At 34.9% G+C, this 23,689-nt stretch overlaps 1 protein-coding gene across 1 annotated transcript in view; it reads left to right on the top strand.

Annotated features, from left to right (window-relative positions):
- Positions 1 to 5,893: 5,893 nt before the first annotated feature.
- Positions 5,894 to 23,689, top strand: part of LOC149798400 (uncharacterized) — a 30,747-nt gene continuing 12,951 nt past the window's right edge. The window contains exons 1-2 of the mRNA XM_089960869.1: positions 5,894 to 6,028; positions 23,140 to 23,220. Of these exons, the coding sequence (XP_089816995.1) occupies positions 5,971 to 6,028; positions 23,140 to 23,220 (139 nt within the window). The 5' untranslated portion in view covers positions 5,894 to 5,970. The remainder of the gene's footprint in view (positions 6,029 to 23,139; positions 23,221 to 23,689) is intronic.

Raw genomic sequence — 23,689 nt, forward strand, 5'->3', positions numbered from 1 at the left:
ATGCGGGAACAAATTGACTCATAAGTTAACTAAAAAACTAGAATATCAACCCAAAATTAGATCTATAAGGTGTCTAAAAACCCAAAGCCATAAGGACCAGCTACACAAGGTGGCACCAAATTATATAATTAGGAATTATGTCCTTAAAATATTGATATATTGGTGACTAAGACCCAATCAGGCACCCCGCACAAGGCGGAAACATTTTTTTTTAGAAGAGAAACACCAAATATTACTCAATTAAATATTTTTTCCCTAAAACATATTAGAAAATTCATCTTGCCACCTATATTTATATCTTTCTACAAACAGCACAAATGATTTTCAAAATTATAAAGACGGAAACGACTCCATTTACTTTTCGGAAATTGGGGACAAAAATAGATATCGGATGTAGGGCGCACCCATTCCACTGAGCCCGATCCTCCTTACCACCTCCAGACATGTACCATCTAAGTGAGTGTGTGTTGACCATTCCCACTCACTATTAGTCCCGTGAGACATAAATGTGCATTAATACGTTTGGGGGAAGTGGCACCATTCCTTCCCCCTCGAAAAAATCAATTATTCCCAAATGTGAAATAAAAACGATGTAAATGCCCGCAAAGGGCGAACATGATTATAATCCAAACGACCGACTGACCGACGAGTCTGACCATCCATTGTTGACTCATCCTCCTATGAAGATGCCTTCAAATTTAACTAAACGAAACGAAGCCTACGTGCATTTTCACCGCGTCAGGCAAAAGCCTGATACCCAAACCTGAAGAGATAGAGAAAGTCAAAAAGCTGAAAGTGGTCGAAGGGAGGAAATCAAGAATGAGCTAGTAAAATCAACTGAAACAACGATTGGAGTCGTCGATGTTTCTACGGTGCCTGGCCTGGGATGTGTCACAATTGACTAGGTGAATCTGGAGTTCTAAACAACATCCATTGTCAAGCCTACCCCAGTACTCTAGAAAATAGACTATTCAAACTGCCAATTTGTGTGAATGTGGAGTAGTGTGACTTTAAACACTGACTCCTTTCATGGTGTGATTATATGTGTATGTTTGTAGGTTTGTAAGCGTGCGCGTACGTTTGTGTGGAAGGTATATATTGGGTTTGTATTGATTATAGAGAACGTTTGTGTGATAATAGACTGTGTGGGTTTTCCCTCTTCCCGTGTGGATAGTAGATTTGGGTGTTTGTGGATAGTCAATAATAGTTATTTTCTATCCGTATGTGGATAGCATATTTGTGATTGTTTTCTCTTCTTCCCATGTGTGGATAGAAAATTTGGGGTTTGCATGGGTTTGGGTTCGTTGTATGGATAGTAGACAATATGTGAAGTGCGTGTAATGAATGTTTTTCTTCACGTCCGTGCTTGTAGTCTATAAATGGAAGCGTTCATCATTCGCGCCATTCAACATTGAATAAACCAAGATGGCTTCAAACCGCCTCGACAAGATCAAGACTTTGAAAGACATCCTCGACAATTTGGGGATGATAGAGGAGATGGTGGTTGAACTGAAGACGATTTGTATTCCTTTCGCCCCCATCGAGCGAAGATGGAAATAAACTTAAGAAAGTCAAAGGAAATGATAAGAGATATCCTTAAACAAGAAAAGGTGAAGCAGGATGAAGAGGACTGTAAACAAATGGGAGAATTGAATTAAACAAATGTATGTCTGTATGTTGTATGTGTTATATATGTCTATGTCCCGCCAAAAGTTCTGTTTGTTTCCGCTGTTCGGTTCGATTGAGGTCAGCTCCTTCCTACATTGTTACCAATCTCCAGTACGGTGACGTCACCTCACCTGTTCCATTCTTATTGTCTCTATACAACAACCCCACTTTCTCTTGTCGCTATACAGGCCCAATATTCCCAATATTAAATTCCCTTTGTCGCTATACATGCCCGGAGAATCTGTATAAAAGTTGTTGCCCACGAACCTTTTGACTGGGATTTCCATTATTGCTATCCATTCCCCTATTACACCTGGAATCGTACGTACATTGACGATATAGATGTTGAATTAGCAATCATAATAGCGGTCATTGTGTATAGTTTTAGTGTATGAAAAGTTGCCAATTTTTGAAACATTTTCTTTGGTGGAAAATTCAACAATTTATGTCTTACAAACTTTTACTATCAAGTCTAATTAAAGATAATATTAAAACACAGTGGTGATATACAAATATATTGGGTGAAAATACATACCCAATGCACACACAAGTTGTTTTCGTGTATGTTGAATTATGACTCTCTCTCTGTCTCTCTCTCTCTGTCTCTCTCTCTCTCTCTCTTTCATGTGTTAAACAATGATTTTCGGCAAGATAGTATCCTTTACAAATCCATAAATGAGTTACGCGGTTAAGATACAGAAACAGCAGAACACTTTTAATAAAACTAACAGTACTGAACATTGTTCCCAACTCGGGTTTAACAATAGACGTAACAATTAAAGCAAAAATGCAAATTATGAATGGTGTTGGTATAGCGGATAGACCTGGGAAATACAGAGATATTCTGATCAATAGCTTGGTTATGCAAGACAAAATGAGAAGAAACGGCAGTCGAAACAGCTATTATGAGTTTACATGGGAACATAACGATTTCAAAATCAATATCTATCTATCTATCTATCTATCTATCTATCTATCTATATATATATATATATATATATATATATATATATATATATATATATATATATATAATCCAATTAGGTGACAAAACGCTGTGGGACCAGTTGCACATACAAAACATGAACGTTTAACACTACAAGGTGATGCAAAGTTGTGGGACTAGTTACACATACAATAATTAACATATAACACCAAATGGGTGATAACATGGTGTGGAATTAGTTTGCACATAGAAGAATAAACATTTTACAATAAATGGATGAAAAAAGCTGTGGCACTAGTGAGATGCATAAGAATCAACATTTAACACCAAAGAGGTGATACAAGAGTTTAACAAATCGAAAATAAACAGCGAATGAATGATATATATTCAATGATTGTTGTTGTTGTAGGATTTAACGCCATTTTTTCAGCACACGATTCGGATATACATGGCGGCCAGTAATAACGGTGGAGGAAAAACCTGGAAAAAAGAACCGGAAAGAACCACCGACCCACGAGAATGTATTCAATGGAACTGTTATGTTGATTACATAGATTGAATTTTGTCCATACATCGATGAACACCAGTTAATTTAATTAGCAATGTCTGTACACTCCCTCTGTACTTTGAATTTGAGAATTATTAATAAACACATACATTTTATCTTCACGTTGGGAACACGGGCGCCCACACTTAGTGGGAAGGGGTGTGCACTTGCCACCCCCCTCCCGATTTTACCGCTAAACAGATTTTGGTCTACATCTGTGGTGCCACAGAAAACAAAGTATATTCAAGCGGAATAAAATATACACAGATGGAAGACTTGCTATAAAATCTTCACTTACTCAGAGGGTTATGTGCTCACTAATATTATGGATAGCAGTGCATGTGGCATTGAGTGGATATTTTAGTCATATGTAAAGGGTCCTCAAATAAAATCATGTCTGCCCCAAATTAAATAAATAACAATGTCGGTAAGGTTCTCTCGTAACCAAAGATTGTTACGCGATTAAATGTTATTTATTAAGAAGGTATTTTGCGATAAGTATTACCAGTACCAAGATACGTTCGTCATTATTAACTCTCACTATCTCTCTCTCTCTCTCTCTCTCTCTCGTACTAGAATAATTGCACATAGGCTTTCTTTCCTCATGTGTGTAGATATCTTGATACAGAAACTGGTGGAGACCACTGTTTAGATTATAATTAGTGTGTAATCAATTTGACAGGGTGAGGATAACAGGGTTTTTATTTCATTACTCAGTTTAAGTCGACCAAATTACTTCTGTCAAAGTACTGCGCTCTGACTTTCCATAACTTGGCAACTTCACGCGCCTGCGCAAGTTCCGTTTTGCTTCTCATAAAGACGTTTCACCTAAAGACGAAAGCACCGCATATAATTAAATTTGCACATCATATAAGGACGAAAGCACCGCATATAAAGAAGTTTGCACATCATGTAAGGACTAAAGCACCGTATATAAAGAAGTTTTCACATATATAAGGACTAAAGCACCGTATATAAAAAAATTTGCACATCATACAAGGACGAAAGCACCGCATACTATAAAGAAGTTTGCACATCATATAAGTACGAAATCACATCATATAAAGAGATTCCCACAACATATAAGTACAAAAGCACATCAAGACGTTTTCTCTTCATATCAGGACGAAAGCGCCGCATATAAAGAAGTTCTCACATCATACAAGTGCAAAAGCACATCATCTAAAGAGATTTCAACATAGTATAATAACAATTATCATCTTAAGACAGCTCTTGCGTGCCATACATGTGTGTCTACATGTATGTATGCGTAGGTAGGTAAAAACCTACGTATGTGGGTCTGTAGGTAGCAATATAAGTAGGTAGTTAAACAGGTTGATATTTTGTATGTATTGATGTCAATATGTTCTCTTTGACCTCTCATGCCTGAATGGTCTAAAAGGTCATCTAAAAGGTCATGTATGAAAGTTCTGTTTTATAGAGATAAAAACGTGTAGATTTCGCATATGTTTGATTTCTAGTGCATGATTTAAATCAATTTATTCTTTATAGAAACTATTGAGCCAGAATGTATGTTTTGCATTTAGTCACGTATACATGGTAATGTCAATTAGGAAGTGTTAGAGCCAATTCATGTGCGCTTATAATGTGATTCAATGTACTCAAATATAGTATGTATCGATGTACCATCAAATGAAACAAAATATAGGAATAAAAGAGTATAATATGCAAGCAACAAATTAGGATCAACATGCGTACCTGAAATTCCTGGTTTTTAGATTTTAAGCCGTTACTATCAACGAAAAAATGCAAAAGCATAATCATATTAAACTGTAAAAAGCGAAATTGCATTTTTTTCCAGGCATGTATGCGTGATATATGAATGAATAGGCGTGGGAGGAGTATGGCGTCGCTGTCTGCCCCCACCCCCTTTTGTGTTTAGCTTGAAACAACCTGAATGTTCCCTATGGTACATTTTCTGTACAATAAGGTGAATAACATTAAAGTGATTTCCTGCGCTTCCTCATCCCCTTAATGGATACACAGGAGAATTTTCATCGCTAACTGACATTGATACACCTGCATCCCACACCTACCCCCACATAACATTCCTAAATATGCCTTTGATATGTATGAGTAAAATGACTGATGAATGTATATATGCATTAACTAGGTAACATGGGTGGTTGACAGGTATGTAGGAAGGTAGCTAGATAGGTAAGTGGGCAATTATATATTTATCTATGCGTAAATTATTATACCACACTTGTATGACTTGTTACAGGGATATAATCTAATATAATAGATCTCTGAAAAAGCATGTATCCACTTCACAAGAAGTCTGATCTTCTTTGCGATTATTATTATTATTATTATTATTATTATTTATTTATTTATTTTAATTTATTATATATACACTTAAACCCATCATCTAATCACGCATATATGTATATATATACATGTGTGTGTGTGTATATGTGTGTGTGTGTGTGTGTTTGTGTGTGTGTGTGTATCGATAGCACAAAACATGGGCAGATACTCCTCTGATCCAAATTCGATACTTTCAACTTTAAGAAAATATATTCGGACATAAACTTCCTGATTGAATTGATCCAACATAAGAAAAATCGCCGAGTTTGCATCTTGCAGTTTACAAGTGGAACTGATTTATAGTTATACGACTGTGACCCAAATAATACACTTAACAGGACCGGGTGCATTTTTACTTCCCTGTTAGCTAACTTGGGAGATCAGTTTCGCACGTACAGTCGTCACTGTTTTGACAAGTTTAAATTAAAATCAAGAAGGGAACAGAGAAACTGCACAGACAATTAGATCGTGAACAAGAATGAGCAACCAACTTCTATTTGACATCGTATTTTCTGCCGTCCTTCAGCTTGGACTAGGTAAGTTTATACCAAGACGTATATCTTTACGTCGCACATGACTGATCTTAAAGTGTCAAAAGGCGCGATCAAGTCAATTTTAATCACTTTTGTATCTGAGTACAGGACTATGAATGGGATATTCCTAAAACAGTCTCGATACTGCGTTAGGTAGGTAATTAATGTTGTTGTTTAGGAATAACACCGTATTTCAGTACACGATATACTCTATACAAGGTGGACAGTACAACTGGTAGAAGTTGAACCCTATGCAGTACGAATGGTTTAAAACAATATTTCTGAGCATTGCAAACTGAGCTAAATGATGTTTAACCGAACTGTGCTTGCACCGTAACCCCCCATGTCAGGTAAAATACGTAAACGGATGCTTAGACTTTACAAACGGCATAGATCTGACTCAGTACTTTCTAGAAATAACGTCCATTTAAACTTCTGACATTGGATTATTTCGATTTATTTTGGCACAAAAACAACATGAGCGGAGGTATGCCATTTCGGTTTGCTGGTGCTCCTTTAATTGCTAATGTTTCTTTTGTCCTAGTGTTGAAACTCTCAGGAACTTATTGTGCGCAGTCCAAGAAGTGTCCAAATAGGAGGAAATATTTTTGATAAATTACCCTACATGTAGATTGAAGGTGTCTTAAAGATATAAAGACTGTTCTCTGTATAATTGTCTTTTACGAAAATCTATTTTAAATTAGTAGTATCCTTGCAGTTGTCAGCGATATTAAATAAAAACCAACACAAGTGTTTTGTGCAAATCAGTTGGTTCCATTTCGGTTTCTGCAAAATATAGATATGACAATGATTTCAAATGGGAATGGACACATTACTGCCTATGTCACTGCACTAATAAATAGTTAACACTAGTTCCTTTTTCACCACAGTTTGACACAATAAAAAGGGGAGAAAAGTGATTGTGAAAGGCTTTTATTAGCATAAATATACACTTTCTGAGGCATTGTTATAGCACCCGTCTACTTGAAGCATATTTAAATTATCTATACTTAAAGGTAATGACCGGGTTTTATTGGATGAGTTTTCACATCATTGCTATTAACTTAGTTCAGTCTTAAAAAAAGAAGTTTTAATTTCCAAAACAGTGCATTGCCTTCAAGTAAGCACGTGAGTTTGATGCACGATTCAACTAGTTCAGCTGACAGCTAATTGATCTACAACGTTCTGTTTACATACATAGTATCCCGAGGCACTAAATAGAGACTATATGTATAAATCAGTCGACATCTTTGCGGCGAAATTGCCTGTCGTTAATAAATACCTGCTTTCAATAAAACCATTTCTCGGTAATCAAACTTATAAATAAATTTGCTAAGAGGTGTTACATATATTTAGTACATATTGTGTACCTGCCCTTTGTCATATTCGTGATTCAAGGGTGCATAATTTTGCGCTCCAGTCTTTCATTATTCTTTTAAGCAGTAAACAAAATACTGATTACAATTTAATTTCAAGGCCAAATTTTGCTTGAAAATTCATAATATTTTCTATTATTTTTTCAAAAGTACATTCATGGGGAAATGTATATTGATTATATGCTCATTTTATTTTACTCCGTTGACGTTGTCAGAACCGCTCAGTTGTTTTCCATGCTAAACGACTTTATATTGCACGACACGTGTGAAAATTTTTGTATGGTGTATTATATATAATTTGGTTGCAAACAAACAATGTACGTTCATGTAGCACACCCTTTACCTTTCGAGTTATTACAACATTGTGTGAAGAAACTAAACAAACTGTTTCGAATATTTGAAAGTAGATAAGCTAAAATTAACAATGTTGACGGGTTCATGGAGTCAGATATTAAAATTTCAAACCAGCAAACGAATGAATATGATATCTGCAATGTCAACAACAGCAAAGGTGAGATACGTAGTAGTTGAAAATACCTTTGGGAGCATTCAAACGGTTATTTAGGAGAGATATTCGTCACGTTTGCAAATAGAATGGTTCAGACTATAACCAGTGCTCTGTAGTGTCTATACCAAATAGTAAATAAAGCATATTGAGGCCAAGAGCAATCGCATACCCGTCAGAGACGTAACATTTTACTAATCAGTTATAATACTAAATTCGAGAAAATAATGCAACTGAAGGTTTCGGTAGGCAGCTTTGAGTCTCATAGCCAATAAGTCAAAACGAGGAGAAAGAATTGTGTCCGCTGGCTAATTGGACTGTCACACAAAAGATCTGCTTTAACATTTTCCCCGTTTAAATATGTGGATAGAATATTTACTGCCCGAAATTGACCCCAAAAGTCCAGTTCATCATAAGCACACAAGCAAAATTGAGTTGGATCAACATAAATATAAAATTCTTTCATTCCAGACCAATGGAAAAATGTATTTTTCAATGCATTTTCGTTCGAAATATGACTCTAAATTATAATTTTTAGTAAACCAATACGAGATGTTTTTAAAAACTAATGTCAGGGCACAAGGACGTTCAAAGTCGCTGGGCGTTCTTATGTGCGCATTAATATTGTTACTGTGTATTGATGAATCTACGGTTGTGTATTTATTTTAAAATAAAGCATACATTAAATTACGTTTTCCTTGTTGTATCTTCCTTTATTATGAAGCCTTAGATATAAAACATAAAAGAGTATAGAATGTAAAAGTTACCGCATTTGTATGGAAAGATATGAACTCGTTTTTGGCATTGATACTGCGCTCCATAGTCGAGAAATATTACTTAGGCAACACTCGTTCGTATTTTTATTTTGCTATAAGACATTTTCATTCCTGTTTCATATCAGAGCTTGATCAACCTTTATGTTTTGTTCAGATATAATTTGAGAGTAAGTATGTATTCATTTTATTAACTAGAATTACAGAGTGCTCATGGAAACTATGGACTTAACCACTACTGTTTCATTATCGAGAACACATTTAAAGACATTCTGGATTATATAACTGTGGTACACCAAGACACTCAAGAGTCTTGGTCCATTATAAAATACATGACTTTCAGATTTCATTCGGAACAGTCCATACTATTGAACCTACTAAAGAACATTCAGAATTCTTTGCGATTTAGTTCACAATACTGTAAGTGTTTTTTTTTTATTTCCACTTACTAAGTAGATACATAAATTATTTGTTACAGTGGATTTAAATTGTTGGTTTTAATTCCTTTCTGTTACACATTTCAGTTCGTGGGATTGTAACATAATTGAGGTATCTTTGAGGATACGAATCTCTTTAAAACAGCGTAGTCATTAAGAATGTCTTTAAAATTTGTACAAACGTTTTTTCAAAAATTTCATTGTACTTAGTAAATATTTCTTTTAATCTGAGAAATCCTTAGTGAAACTAAGAAGTATTCACAATACCATGTATTGTAGAGAAACAAATTGTTTGAAGACCGACCCAGAAACGGTTAAAGTCTATAATAGGACGAATTCCTTGATCTTGTCAGACATTATGATCTTTATGAAGGGAACATATCTTTAACAAAGAAAGATAAAAAGAATATTTTTTTTTAGTTTGAGGTGGGAAATAAAGCATTGGATGGCAGAGCTTTCGGTCTGAGTATTAAGTTTGAATGGCCAAAGATGCGTTGGACTTCTTTATTATAAAAAAGTATATTTATTGGCCAAGCTCGTGAGGTCTACCGTTCACTTCCGGAGACCTGGTCATGCAATATGTCTTGAAGGGTTATGGCCTGGCTTCTGACGCATTTCAACAAAGGTTTAGGAATTGCATAATATAAAACTGAACAATCGTATATTGAATTTACATGGGGTAAAAAGAGCTACTATTTCATTGGTGGTGCTAAGCCTAGAAGGCTGATAAAGATTATGTCAACTGCATAAATATCATATTAAATGAAGATCTTCAAAATTACATTTATAATAATTCAAGACCTAAAGGGATGATAAAAAGGTAGAAACTTTGGAAAATGCTTCTCTTACAACTGGTGATATTTCCTCGACTCAAAAAGTTCGATTTGTCTATAATTCTACCTCTCATTAGTCTTTTGTCATCATCAATAACGTCAGTCCCTTACGAGTACCTCCAAATTTCACTCTTATACAACTTTGAGAAATATTACATCAGATAAGACTGGATCATAAGTCCTTATCGTTATATTTGCACGTATTGCAAAACAGAAAGTCAGGTCATTTATTTTGGCTTCTGACTGAAAATTAATCAACAGAATAAAGATAAAGCTATTCCATATACTCTTAATGTAAAGAAGTTAAGGTCGAATTCTAATACTAAAAACAATATAATGGCTCGGTAAAAGAAAACCTAGTCTGTTTCGTTTTTAGAAAGTTATGTGCCATTCATTTCAAAAGTTACTATATCATTTATTAGTAGGTATGCCAAGTATATCCCTATTAAACTATTCAGGGACAGTGGAGCTTCTGAGAAGTATTCTTATAGTACAAGTTTTTTTTAAATATTTATTTGGAAGGTACTATGAGGCTATTTTATGTTGATTTCCATTGTGGCAATTTGTTATTAGACTTAGTCAATGGACCAATGACTGACAGAGCACTGACTTCTTTGCCATTTGAGGTATTCGTTTATTGCTAGTCAATAACCTATCTAGAGACAAAGTCGCGGTTAATCCACCTTTAACTGAAAAGCATTGTTAGGAAAGTTGGTATTTTTGTTTTGAAATCCACGATTTGTATTCTGCTTGTGAACTTGTCGGATGAAGCCCTTTATGACTAAAATATTCCTTTAGCTAACACAGTTACCATATTTTTCTATTCGATCTCTCTCTCTCTTTCTCTCTAAATTTCTCTCCTGATCCGGGTGACAAAAGACATTCAGTCACCGTTGAACAAAAAGAAGATCCTTCTGTTTATTTCAGATGGATATTAGTGAAAATGAAACCAAACAAGTGCCACTTTAATATTTGGTGAAAAATATGGCCCTTATGAGGAAACGGAGACCACCTGATGTACCAGTTCGTGACGAGTGGTCATTGAGTTAACTCATTGTTATTCCGGGGTCATATCTAGAAAACTTTCTTAGCATAGCCGAAGAAACTCCTTAGGCTGGTCATTTAGGAGCCAGTACGAATTAGAAAAAGATTTATGAGTCCTTGTTACCGGACGAAAAGTTAAAAGGGATGTTTGCGAACGTTCGTATACTTATTAAATGGTTGGAAGCCCACTAAGATGATTCAGCACTCATTTACAAGTTGTTCCTGCATTGACGAAACATTTAGGAGAATAACGGTAGATTGTTGCGTTCCCTTACCGAAGACCAAGTCTTGCAACCAGTTATTGTTAATTACTATGTATGCGTCCACAAGACACCCAGAGGCAATTAAAAAATAAAACCATAGTAAAGGCTTTTTCAAAAATGTGTCTCTTCTGAACAGATTTAAAATGTTATATCTGTAATTTTATAATACGTTATTTCTGAAATAGGCAGCCAGGAACTAAATCTTTAGTCTGAAAGTCGTGGCCTATGGAAACATTTCATAGAATTGTTACGAATATGATACAGTAATATTCCTTGATAAATGTTATTATTGTGATAAGGATGTCCACTTAATGTTGTTTGCTGTTGGAAATCGGTTCACAAATCACTGGGTTCTGTATTTTTTAACTAAATTGTGGACTTACTGTCCGTTGACCGTTGCATGCAATAAAAGAGAAATTTCATTCAAAATGAAGGTGCAAAAAAAAAAAGTATCCTTGTAACTATGTCTCTTATTGCAATCAAAATTTGTCAAATGGTTGTGAAGTAACAAGATCTAATCTTCATCCACTCAGTCAAGTATGATAATATTGTATAACATAAATACAAAGAAACTATGTTTTCAGCTAGGTGATAGATTTCTAACTCTATTTCGCATATCTCAAGATCCACTACGGGCTAGTTATTATGGTCTGGACACAATTGAAAAGAAATGAAATGACTTCATTTGTTTCCATCAAAACACATTATAGGCGGACATAGGTAAAACGTTTCATATAAAGTTGTTAGAGTGTTTTGGCAGTGACAGCCCAGTTAATTATTCTACCAAATCAGTTGTACCTGTCCCACACAGTGATTATTTTAACGATGGAATGAAAATATTAACAATTACGGTTTAATCCATCTCCGGACACAGAAAATATTAAACAATCTGGGCCAGAAACGTCTCAAATGTGCAATCGCTGGAAATGAGTGAACTAAAACATCTATTATGTAAGTATGTTCACTCGTTTCCTGATGTTTAAACACTGTGATATCTCCAAAAAGTGTTGTAGGTGATAACGTCATCAATGTACAGCACACGTTCCGTGTTCATTAAAAGTTGTAATGTTGTCGGTGACTTTTGCACAGCAATGGGCATCATTTTATACTAATAAATCCCATATGGAGTTGCAATTGCCGAATTTTCTTTTCTCTTTCCGTCACTGGCATTTGCTAATATCCATTGGAAAAGTCAAACTTATAAAATATGTTTAAACATCAGGAAACTAAGGAACATACTTACATAATAGATGTTTTAGTTCACTCATTTCCAGCGATATCCTGGAGATATCACTGATATATCATTTAGGTATTCTGTGATAAACTCATTGATGCAAATTTGACAATTAATTTCGGTACAAGTGAGGATTGCTATGTTTGTGCTACAGTTTAGGACAAGTTGAACCGGCATAAGTTATGGTTAAGGCTATTTTGAATATTCAATGCCTGTTTGCAAAAGAGCAGCTGATGCGAGTTTTGCCTACCTGAGGTTTGCCGTGTTATTTTATAGACAGGCTGTTTATTAAAATTTAATTTCAAGGCTGAACATAACTTAAGACTAAGTGGCATTTTACATGTTTTGGTAAAATATTATTGCGACCTAACTCAAGTGGATGTATTTATATAGGTCTGGTAATCAAACATTTCACTCCTGTTAAATATTAGTCGTCGGGAACTTTTTATAAGAGGTTAAAATGTTGAATTCAGATATTAATTTATAGGAATTATTTATTTAAATTATTAATTGCAATCACAAAAATCTCTATGGGATTATTAAGAACTTTATTCAAAGACATTCTGGACTATATCATTCTGGTGTTTGAGAATATTCAAGACACATGCCCCAGGATCAGATTCAAGAGTATTGGTACTAATTTGGAACAGTCCTTACTTTTGGACTTGTAAAATAACTCAGAATTATTAGAGATTTAATTCACAACAATGTAAATGTTTTAGGAATTTTCATGTTGTATTCTAAGAAAAAAATATTATTTGTAAGAAATGTTAATTTCATCCGTATTACACTTACTCTTCTATGTATTTGGACACCTGTGATTGTTTTTTGATTCAGTGCCTTTCCAGATTACGATAATTTTCCTGACGTTAAAACATTTTGAATGAGCAGTTAAAGACATACCGGTATAATGTCCTCTTGATTTAAAGTAAGGTGTCAGTCGGTAAGTTCGTCTGTAATTTTGTGCAGGAATTTAAGAATTACATATAAACAGAGAAATATAACAAGAAAACAGCAGCAGAGGGGGTGAACACACCACTTTTTAGAAGGGTCCAAATGCCGAAATAAGCTTTCCTTAAAAAGGATTAAAATGACGTAAATTACCTTAAAATGAAAATATTCTAACCACGTTGAGTCTTCTCTCCAAGAGAGACTCCTGGTGGGTTAGTTCTTTTTTTTTTCCTTTCTCGTACTGAAAACTCATCAAGATAAGCGCGAATATATTACGAAACCAACCAACATGAGGTCGCACCCCCTCTGCAGCTATTAACCAAATATTATATTAAGACCCAACCGATATCTTGTTCTGGGATCATGTAAATGTATTGTTACAAATCCATGTGGGGTTGACTGTGCTCGCGAAAATAATTTGTTAAATCGAAATATGTCCATGTCACCGCTACACCAAGTCTGATGAATATTTCGCAACGTATGCATATTGACTCCAATAAACACAACTAAAATATTCCATTTATCTCTGATCACTTTTGGTATTTGTGTGTATCGCTGAGTAACATAAATCACATCAGTGTTTTTATGTCCGCCTCGAGAAAATATTCTAGCTGGATTCGATTGTTTGTACAGCACCACATCATCGTATACAACTAAATTATTAATAAATCCGTCTAAATCATTTACGGACGGCACATCATCATAATCGGTCATAAAATTAATAATATCATCGCCATCTTTATCCAACAATCTTGCGTTTTCATTAAAATCTTTAAGCACATCGTATTATCTCTGATCAACAACTGACGGAGCTACTAAATACAACTTATCCCATTTGAGCCATCTCGTTATCAAATTAAATAATAATTGCGTCTTACCCGATCCAGAGGGACCCATTATTATCATTCTGATAGAATTTGGTACCGCTGGATGGTGTTTAACTGTCTTGTGATTTCGTGTCGCTGTGAAATTAATGATATCCATGTTATGCATATATATATATATATATATATATATATATATATATATATATATATATATATATATATATATATATATATATATATATATATATAATATGAATTTATAGTGTTTGCGCTGCAGAGCCAAAACACCAACTAATGATTTGTTTACTGTTACATCAAAAAAATAAAAGAATAACATACTGTGGAAGATGTGCAATATGTAACAGAAAGAAAGTTTGGATTTTACCCAGAATTCAGCATAAAGACGGTGCTATATTACTACATTATTGTCAAAGTTTCCAAGAACTCCTTGGGCTAAATACCCAAGAGAGAAACATCTTCCTGGATATAATTAGTGTGGTCCTGGTACTCGACTTGATATCAGGCTTGACGAGCCAGATCAACCAAAACTAGGTGAATATCCCATAAATGATATTGATAAAGCATGTCACGTTCATGATATGGCTTAAAAAAGCAAAAACCTACAAGATAAACATATTGCAGATGTGAAGTTGATTCATTCGTTCAATTCCATCAAAAATAATAATATGAGAGAATCATTAGCTAATTGGTTGATAAGATCCGCGATGTAAAGTAAACTAGCGTTAAGGGCTGGTAATTAATTAATCACTTATTATAATGGAATAAGTTTAGTATAGTCCAAAGGGATACTGGAGTGGTAGAGCAGCAATTAGTAAACTCCCTGAAGCAGCAGGTGTCAATCGTTATGTCGCCGCAGCGTTCTTAGCACGACAGGCAACATGGCAAATTTACATACCACCGCCTAAACTAATTCAGTACGCATATTTCGGTGTCAGCGTTCCTAATGAAGTTCATCAGGCGGATATTTTATTTTTACCACATGATACTATTAATATGGGGATACGTCAACTAGCGTACAAATACGCGTTAACTGTCGTTGATGTTGGAAGTAGATATAAAGAAGCAGAACCATTATCAATTAAAACAGCTCCTGAAGTTGTATCTGAGTTTGAACGAACTTATCAACGAGGACCCTTACGATGGTCACGACTATTACAAGCTGATCCCGGCAAACAATTTCTTGGTCCAGTATCATCGATGATGAAGCGACATAATGTCAAAATCGGACGAGGACATACTGCAATTCACCGCGATCAGGCAATTGGTGAACGATTCAATCGCACACGTGCTGAGCGGTTATTTGGATATCAATACGCGAAGGAAATAATCCAGGATACAAGATCTCACGAATGGGTTGCAAGATTACAAAGTGCGATAGCTGCGTTAAATAATAAAATTACTCGAACAACCAACATGAAACCCATTAATGCAATTACAAAAAACATATGCCAATACAACGACGCGATTTTTCAGCGCAGCCAGTATTAGGTAATGTTACTTTAATATATTTATATGAAGCCGGTGAACTTGAAGGTGATATAAAAAAGAGCGACTGGTCCTATTTGGAGTATTAGTACGCACAAGATATCTAGTATAACAAGATCTACTGGTAGACCTGTAATATACAGATTAGATTCAACTGCTTCTCAACGTGGATTTACACGTGAACAGTTAAAAGTGAATCTTATTGTCTCGGAATATTACTCGAGTACTGCCACAACAGTACACAATTACAGCTTACACAATGATTATTCTGCTGTTGTTTCAGCGCTATGCTAAATTCAACATCAGGGTCAAAGTCGCGTTTGTTTTTTTTGTCACTTTGTTCATAACAAACTATTTTTTTTCTTAATATATCATTGTCAATAACATCACTGATGGTCTCTGTAACGTCTGTGACCATTCTCCGCAGCTGAGATATTCTTCTGATTCGAAACACTGCGATATAACCTAAATTTCGATCCAAACTCGCGTATCAGAAATAGTTAACCCCTCAGATGAATGAATTGTCACCCTAGGTTCCACGGAGATTTGTTCATTTTTAGCGCTTCTTCAACAATATTGACATTAACTGAAACAACATCATTTAATACTAGATTCTGTTTCTCAATCTGTCCTGGTATATCAACGTCGATATTCTGCCGTCGCGTATCTGCTAATCGATAACAAAGCGGAACTGGTAATTTTGAAAACTTATCTTTATGTAACATAAATAATTGTTGGTGAAGTGTATCACGAACTATCTTTCTACTTGCAACTATCAAATCGTTTGGTGTCCACGTTTGCAGAAAGTCGTTCATGAAAGTTTCTGAAATTATTTCACGCATTACTTCACATTGAATTTTATTCGGTTGTAGTCTGATTAACTTTTTAATCTCTCTTAATTCTACATCAAGTACTCTATGATCATCAGTTATTTTTTTCTCATAATCCACAAAACTCTTTAGCCAATCATGTGGAGATAACCCAGCAAAAGGTGGTGGTTGACCATGATTACCACACATTATCACAACAGTATTTTTTGTTAATAACCAATCAAGAAACATAATTAATATATCTTTAGATACTGTGCATACTTCATCCAAAATAATGACTTTTTAAATATATTTCTCTCCCATTGGTTCAGGGGTCCATGTGTCACCCTTGTATCGAAAAAGAGCTGTGATAAGTACACGGTTATACTCCTCTTTGTTTCATTTCTCTTGCGAGTCTGTGTGTAGGTGTTAAAACAACCATATCTGAATTCTGTCGAAATAATTCGATTACTCTAGTCGTCTTACCAGAACCTCCCCATCCGTTTAGATATATAGTCTTGTGTCTGGATAATGGATCATACACAGATGCTGCAGACGATAATTCTGATATATAATTATTTTTATAATAATTATCCTTGATCTCAGCATCTGCGGATTCGGAATAATTATAAAAATTTCTTCTTTTATTCTCAATTTGCCCCATGATGCATCAGTACTTGTAAAACGAGTCTGTAATTTTGAGCATTTTTTTCGATCTAAAATGAATCCGTTGCAACTTTGACTGCAGTGTCAGGGAATCTATTTATCATCGATAATACATTTATAGAAACATACGCGAGCATTGAAGATCTTAAATGAGTAAACTGAGGTGACTCGCCATCAATATAACCAACAATTGGACTTAACCGTGTTCCGTCAGATAAATAAGCGTTTTCTCGACTTACAAATATATCTCTCTTTGTTGCATCGGCGATTATATAATCATATTCAACATCGTCAGTAATGATGTCGTTTATAATCATATGCTCCACCTTGAGTAAATCTACCGAGTAGTCTTCTGCCAAGATCTTTTGCGGTTTTATCGTCATCAGGTGGTGGTAATCAAACTTCGGTCTGCTTCGGATATGATATAATTGCCTCGCTTACAATCAACGATATTAATATTTTTCAATCAAGCATATATCGTAACAGCAGTATTGGTGCCCAACGTTTTTCTGAAAAGTGTCTACCAAACCAAACCTAACAAATAGGATGAAGACCTTCAGCAAACTCAAATGATATAATACGAGCGAATCCGGTTATATAAAAATCGGATAGTAGTCCATTTACTGACATTCTTGTCATCTCGTTTGTGGGGTGTCCAAAGCTTTTAAAATATCCACAGCATTCTCCGTAGCCAAGAAAACGTCCCGAATAACACGCGACCATATCAACGGAAATAACGTCACTGTAATTATTCTTGGTATTCCACAATCCATCGTGTCCGTATTGACAGCAACTTAATTGTACGTCCTCGAAAAAATCAAATCTTGTTGTCATTCACGAATTTTTCTCTCTTGCAACGTGAGTTGCAACTGACGGAACTGTGAAACAATTATTTGGTAATTGCTTAGTATTCTCTGTTAAAAATGTATGCGCAATATTTTTCATTTCTTCATGAAGAGATTCTTGACGACATATTGCGCCGTTGCCATAATAAACATACTGACATAGGATCGTGTTTAATTATTTCGTGAATAAAATCATACATGTTTCTCCCAGAGTCTTTCTCCCGGTAAAATCTTACAGTTCGATCTCGTGGAAACATTGTGACTGCGCTGGTCCAGGCATGAACATTATGATCAATGATATTTATCGGAGCTCCTGTTATTGTTTTTATTTTTGTTTGGAATTTTAGTGTTTTTTTGACTTTGCAAAATCGTTTATTGTAGCTCCTTTATCCATGACTGAATCAGCCCATGTGTTAATGTTTTCACGTCGTAGATCCGTTTAACCTTTTCCACGTTTGTAAAACCTTATGTTACTCGTTCGGCTATACAATTTATTTTTGAAAATTTCATTGGCTTCAGATTATCAACGCTGGGTTTTTCATTCATCGGATAAATACCAGGAGAAACTGCTGTTACAGAACACGCTCGCTCATAATACGGTTTGTCAATAACAATCAACATTCCTGGTTTGGAATTTTTACTCAGTATGACAATCTTTTCATTATGAAGGACAGGATCATATCTGTCATGGATACTCCAACTATTTGTTTATGTTAGTACAACAAATTCTTCTCCGAAAAAAATATTTTCGACTGCCTTTATGAATATCAAGGTAGTTAATGATAGTTGCTGCTCGTTTGTCGTTTGTCGTGGCATCGATGATGCCGTTGCGTATAATTTTGAACGTTGACCATACGTGAGATGCGCCATCTGTACGAAATTCCTTCTTGGCTTCATGAATTTTATTAATAAAACTTTTATTTTTCCTCTTAACCAGAGCTTTCATTGGCAAGTCAGGAGATATTCTATCAAGAGTAACTTTATCTTTAGAAGGCTTGATCTTGAATAATCTCTCGAATTCGTTCATATTATAATCAAGACAAACATTTAAATAAAAAATATTATATATACAATGTCTCAAGCAAGAAATAAATTCGAGTGGCTCATGATAGGCTCATTGACTCCTCGTAACAAAGCCTGCGTAAAAGAATTCTGCAGATATCATTTGCAAAGCGCTCATAATGGAAGTTTAGGACCCATACCGTGTCTGCAATGCGGTGTTGGAGTTAGAGGAAAAACGCAGTTATGTGCATGAAACGTTGAGAAAAAATATAGAGCTCAAAAGATATTATGATAAACAAAATAATGACAGTGACAGGTCTATAAAGTGTGCAGAGGATTACCTAATTAGATTTTCAAAGTAATGATTTAGGTAATTATCATTTAAACAAATGATATTATATATAATGAGTCAAGAATATGTAAAACATCCTAAAATAACGAATTATGAAGCAAATCGTGATGGTGTAATTAGACACTGTCAGTTGAAAAGAACAGTTGGTTTTGTTCATAATCATGGTTATCTAATGTTTAGTGTTGGGAAGAAAAAGTATTATTGTCACAGGTTTATCATTTAAACAAATGATATTATATATAATGAGTCAAGAATATGTAAAACATCCTAAAATAACGAATTATGAAGCAAATCGTGATGGTGTAATTAGACACTGTCAGTTGAAAAGAACAGTTGGTTTTGTTCATAATCATGGTTATCTAATGTTTAGTGTTGGGAAGAAAAAGTATTACTGTCACAGGTTTGTATACGAGACTTTTCATAGGGTGATCAAAGATGGTCTTGTGATCGATCATATTGAATCAGACTCCCAAAAGAATTCTTTATCAAATCTGAGAGTTGTCACGCAAAGTCAGAATTGTAAATCCGGTGATACTGGCTGTAATGATAAGAGCGTCAAAGCAGTTGTATCCACACATTTAGAGACTGGCGAAGAGATAATTGTTCGATTTATATATGCAGCTGGCAAATATTTTGATATTAACATATTTTCAATACATTCCGTAGCAAATAAAATATGCAAATATGCTCTTTCCAAAAAATATAAACAAAAAATTCACTTTCCATTATTGTGAGTCATAACTTTCAAACTAAACTATATCCGGTGAGTATTAAGTAATTATGCTTTTTACATTCATTATCAATTTTATTTAATTTCTTTTTTTGTGGTTATATTCCACATCGGCAAATCTGAGGTATTTTTATATATAGATTTCAGCGTTATTGAAGGGAGATAACTCAGTTGAGGATACGTCATGCGAATAGAGTTACTGCCCTTCTTAAGGTCACTTGACGTCTGTTAAGATCGTTATTTGTCAAACTCATGAGAGAATATTTATTTCGTCATTCTGAGATTTCTGTCGTCGGTAGTCGGGGGTGGGGTGGGGGCCAAACTTTATGATAAAATGATCATTTCGTCATGCTGGTCCATTATTAACAAATACTATAAATTAATCATGACACAGTTTGTCGAGAGTGGCTTAATAAAGTATCAGTTATATCCTTTGTAATTCCCGTTGTTTGTTAAGGACTGTCAGTATGGGTAGGTGTGATCGTTTATTAAGGATAAATAATACATTTTTTAAGAAGCAATACTTTTGTTTTTTATTAAATCCGTCCGGTTTCCTGGTTCATCTCTATTTTTTAAATGTAATTAACAAAACAAACAGCGAGTAGCCACACCGTTTTAGGAATTATTTTCGGTACATATATTATCCAGAAAATAGCAAACTTTTCGAATCTGACTTGTTGAGCAGAAATACGTTTATATTTCTTCTGAATTTGTGTGTTCAGAACTAAATTCAAGTTGTATCTTCTATCCAACTGGGAATAATATATATCCGTACATTCCCCATTGACATATATAGTGATGATTTCCCTATGTTAATCAAGGACCGGCAAGGATATATCATGAAGTCTGGCGCTCGACAAACTGTCCTGTGAAAAGAGTGTGATAAAGAGTGATAAATTGTATATTTTTATACACGGCTAACTTTATCATGATTTCTTAAGAATATATCTGTTAGATGCTTCCGTAGCTCATTGCTAAACCATATAATTGTGATACACGACGTCTGACTATCGAGTCGCATGACTGATACCTGTCGATGGTTGCGCATATTTTGCGATTTCTATATATAATTACGGGTTCCAGCCCAGCCTCGAAACTCAACAGAAAAAACACACCTCCTCACCACGTCAGGCAACGTGGTGGTTGCTCATTATGCATCGCTCGCGGGTTTGATATTGGGTGTGTGTTTGTGTGTGTGCATAAATATGTTGAGCGTAGAGAATGGCTCCCGTATATGTTGTGCTGTCCTTATTGTATATACTATATGTTGTGCTGTCCTTCTGTATCCTTCTGGACTTTCTAGGATGTTATATGGACAATCTAGCAGTTCACATAAGGAAAATGTGCCGTCCTTAATTAAGATTTATGTATTTTGCCGGCTTTATTGTATCCTTCTGGACTTGCTAGGATGCGGTGGCACGCTAGAATTTCACACAAGGAAATTGTTTAGTGGGTCCTCATTTACTAACCACGCCCTCTTGAGCCTGCTAAACTGTTATTTGACAAGCTAGAGGTTTATATAGGGGTTGTTTTTCGTGTGCCTGTGAACTTTCTAGAATGCGGTGGCAAGCTATGAGGTCATGTGGTTTTTGTTGTGCAAAATATTTTTTATTTTAAATATATATTTAGTATATAATGAATTACGAAAACATTAATGATATTATTTCTGCTATGACAAATTAGAAAAAGACGGCATAGATTTATCTAATGAATTAAATCCTAAAATAAATATTTCTGGATTGGAAATATTGGAAGAACGTAAATATGAAGGTGGATACATGCTACCATCTGAAACGGATCCAATCTGCGATGTTTCAATCACTATCTGCAGTAAAAGATTACGAAGTGAACAAATTCGTTCCTCTGTCTCTCGCTGTAGTAAAAAATCAAATTAGAACTATCTTGTGAGTATGAAGCAAGGAAGTTGATCAATTGTACTATAATACAACTGAGAACAATCGTATCAGATCAGGAAACAGGCAACCAGAGTCCCATTCGCGGTTAAATTTTCCTCGGATTTTTAATTTTTTATTTTATTCCGAATTTCCTCGACAATCCGAGATTTGTGATCAAATTTTGTCGTTTAGTTCGACTGTTTTAGTCGATTTTGTCGAGAAAAATCCATCAAATTTCCAAAATCGTGAGGGTCAAACCTCAAGTGATTCTCTAATTGATTTATTGATATATCGATAAAAACCCGCAAAAGGAGCCCCTTAAACGATGATTTTCATATTATTTGTGTCGTTATTCTGATGATTTTCGAGACAAAAATTGCTTTTTTTATCGCTTTATTGATGAATCAATTAGAGAATCGCTTGAGGTTTGACCCAACGAAAATCATAATTTGATAGATCTTTTTTGACCAATAAAGCCACCTCAGAAATCCTCATGATCTTAGATCGCAGATCTTACAGATTTATAATCAATTCTTCCCTAAGCAGGTCAATTAAGTGTTCCAAATGATCACTGAGTTTCAAATTTATTCGCGATAATAAATTATTATGACACCGTAGATAAACAAGATTTATTGGTTCTTGCACAATCAAATCCCCAGGAGGTACTCTTGGCGTGAATGTGTATAAAATATACCCTTGTAGGATATAAATATTATTTTATCAGGAGAGTTATATAAACAGAAGTATGAATTTCTGGAGCGGTTTGCATTTATTTCGTTCAGGCTATGAAAGAGGAAACTACTGTTATAACTGCAACGAAACATGTGGAAATTGTTTATACGTCAATAACAGTTGCTTCCCATCAGACGAAATTGTGCCTATAGATGCATAGCAGGATGGGAAGGTTATCATTGCAATAGAGGTATGAACTCTTTTCAAAACAAGCGGATGTGCAACGAATAGGTAGATATTGATATTCTGATGTAGTATACATTTCCCGTGGACATAATTTAGTGGCTCGGGAATAATCGAATCATAATTATCGACCCATTTTTTTTCGTAATAGCTACAGACATGCCAGTAGAGAAAAAAGTTCAGGGAAATCTAGACAGAGCGTTACATTTCTGTAACTCACATGAGCCCGAAAGTAAGTAAAGACTAGTCTTTTATATTTCTTTCTAGAACCTGCATGAGCTTGATCTTTTGGGATGTTACTTGATAATATTTAATTTTTGTAGGAAATAGTAACATTGAGGTTTTTCTACATATGTGTTATATGCTTATTCCTTTCGCCATGCTGTAAGAAACAAAATTATATTTTTCTAGTAAAACAAGTTTCAATGATACTAGGTACCCAATCATAATACCTTAGGAAAACTATTACTACTTCGCAAATCAAGCCCTCCCATGCGAAATATTTTTAGCTTAGAAAAGCTAAACGTTATCTGCTCACCTAGGTGGCAGCTAAATAAGGTCATCTCCCAACTGATAGCCGGATTGGCGGCATATCCCGGTAAATCATCAATTACGTCCTCTATAAGGATGTAACTGCGTGGAAGCTGGCAAGGTGTATGTGTATATTGTTTGAACAAGTAATATCAAGGAAACATGTGTTA

Source organism: Sinohyriopsis cumingii, chromosome 6, assembly GCF_028554795.1.
Source record: "Sinohyriopsis cumingii isolate HCF-2022 chromosome 6, ASM2855479v2, whole genome shotgun sequence".
NCBI classification, from domain to species: Eukaryota; Metazoa; Mollusca; class Bivalvia; order Unionida; family Unionidae; genus Sinohyriopsis; species Sinohyriopsis cumingii.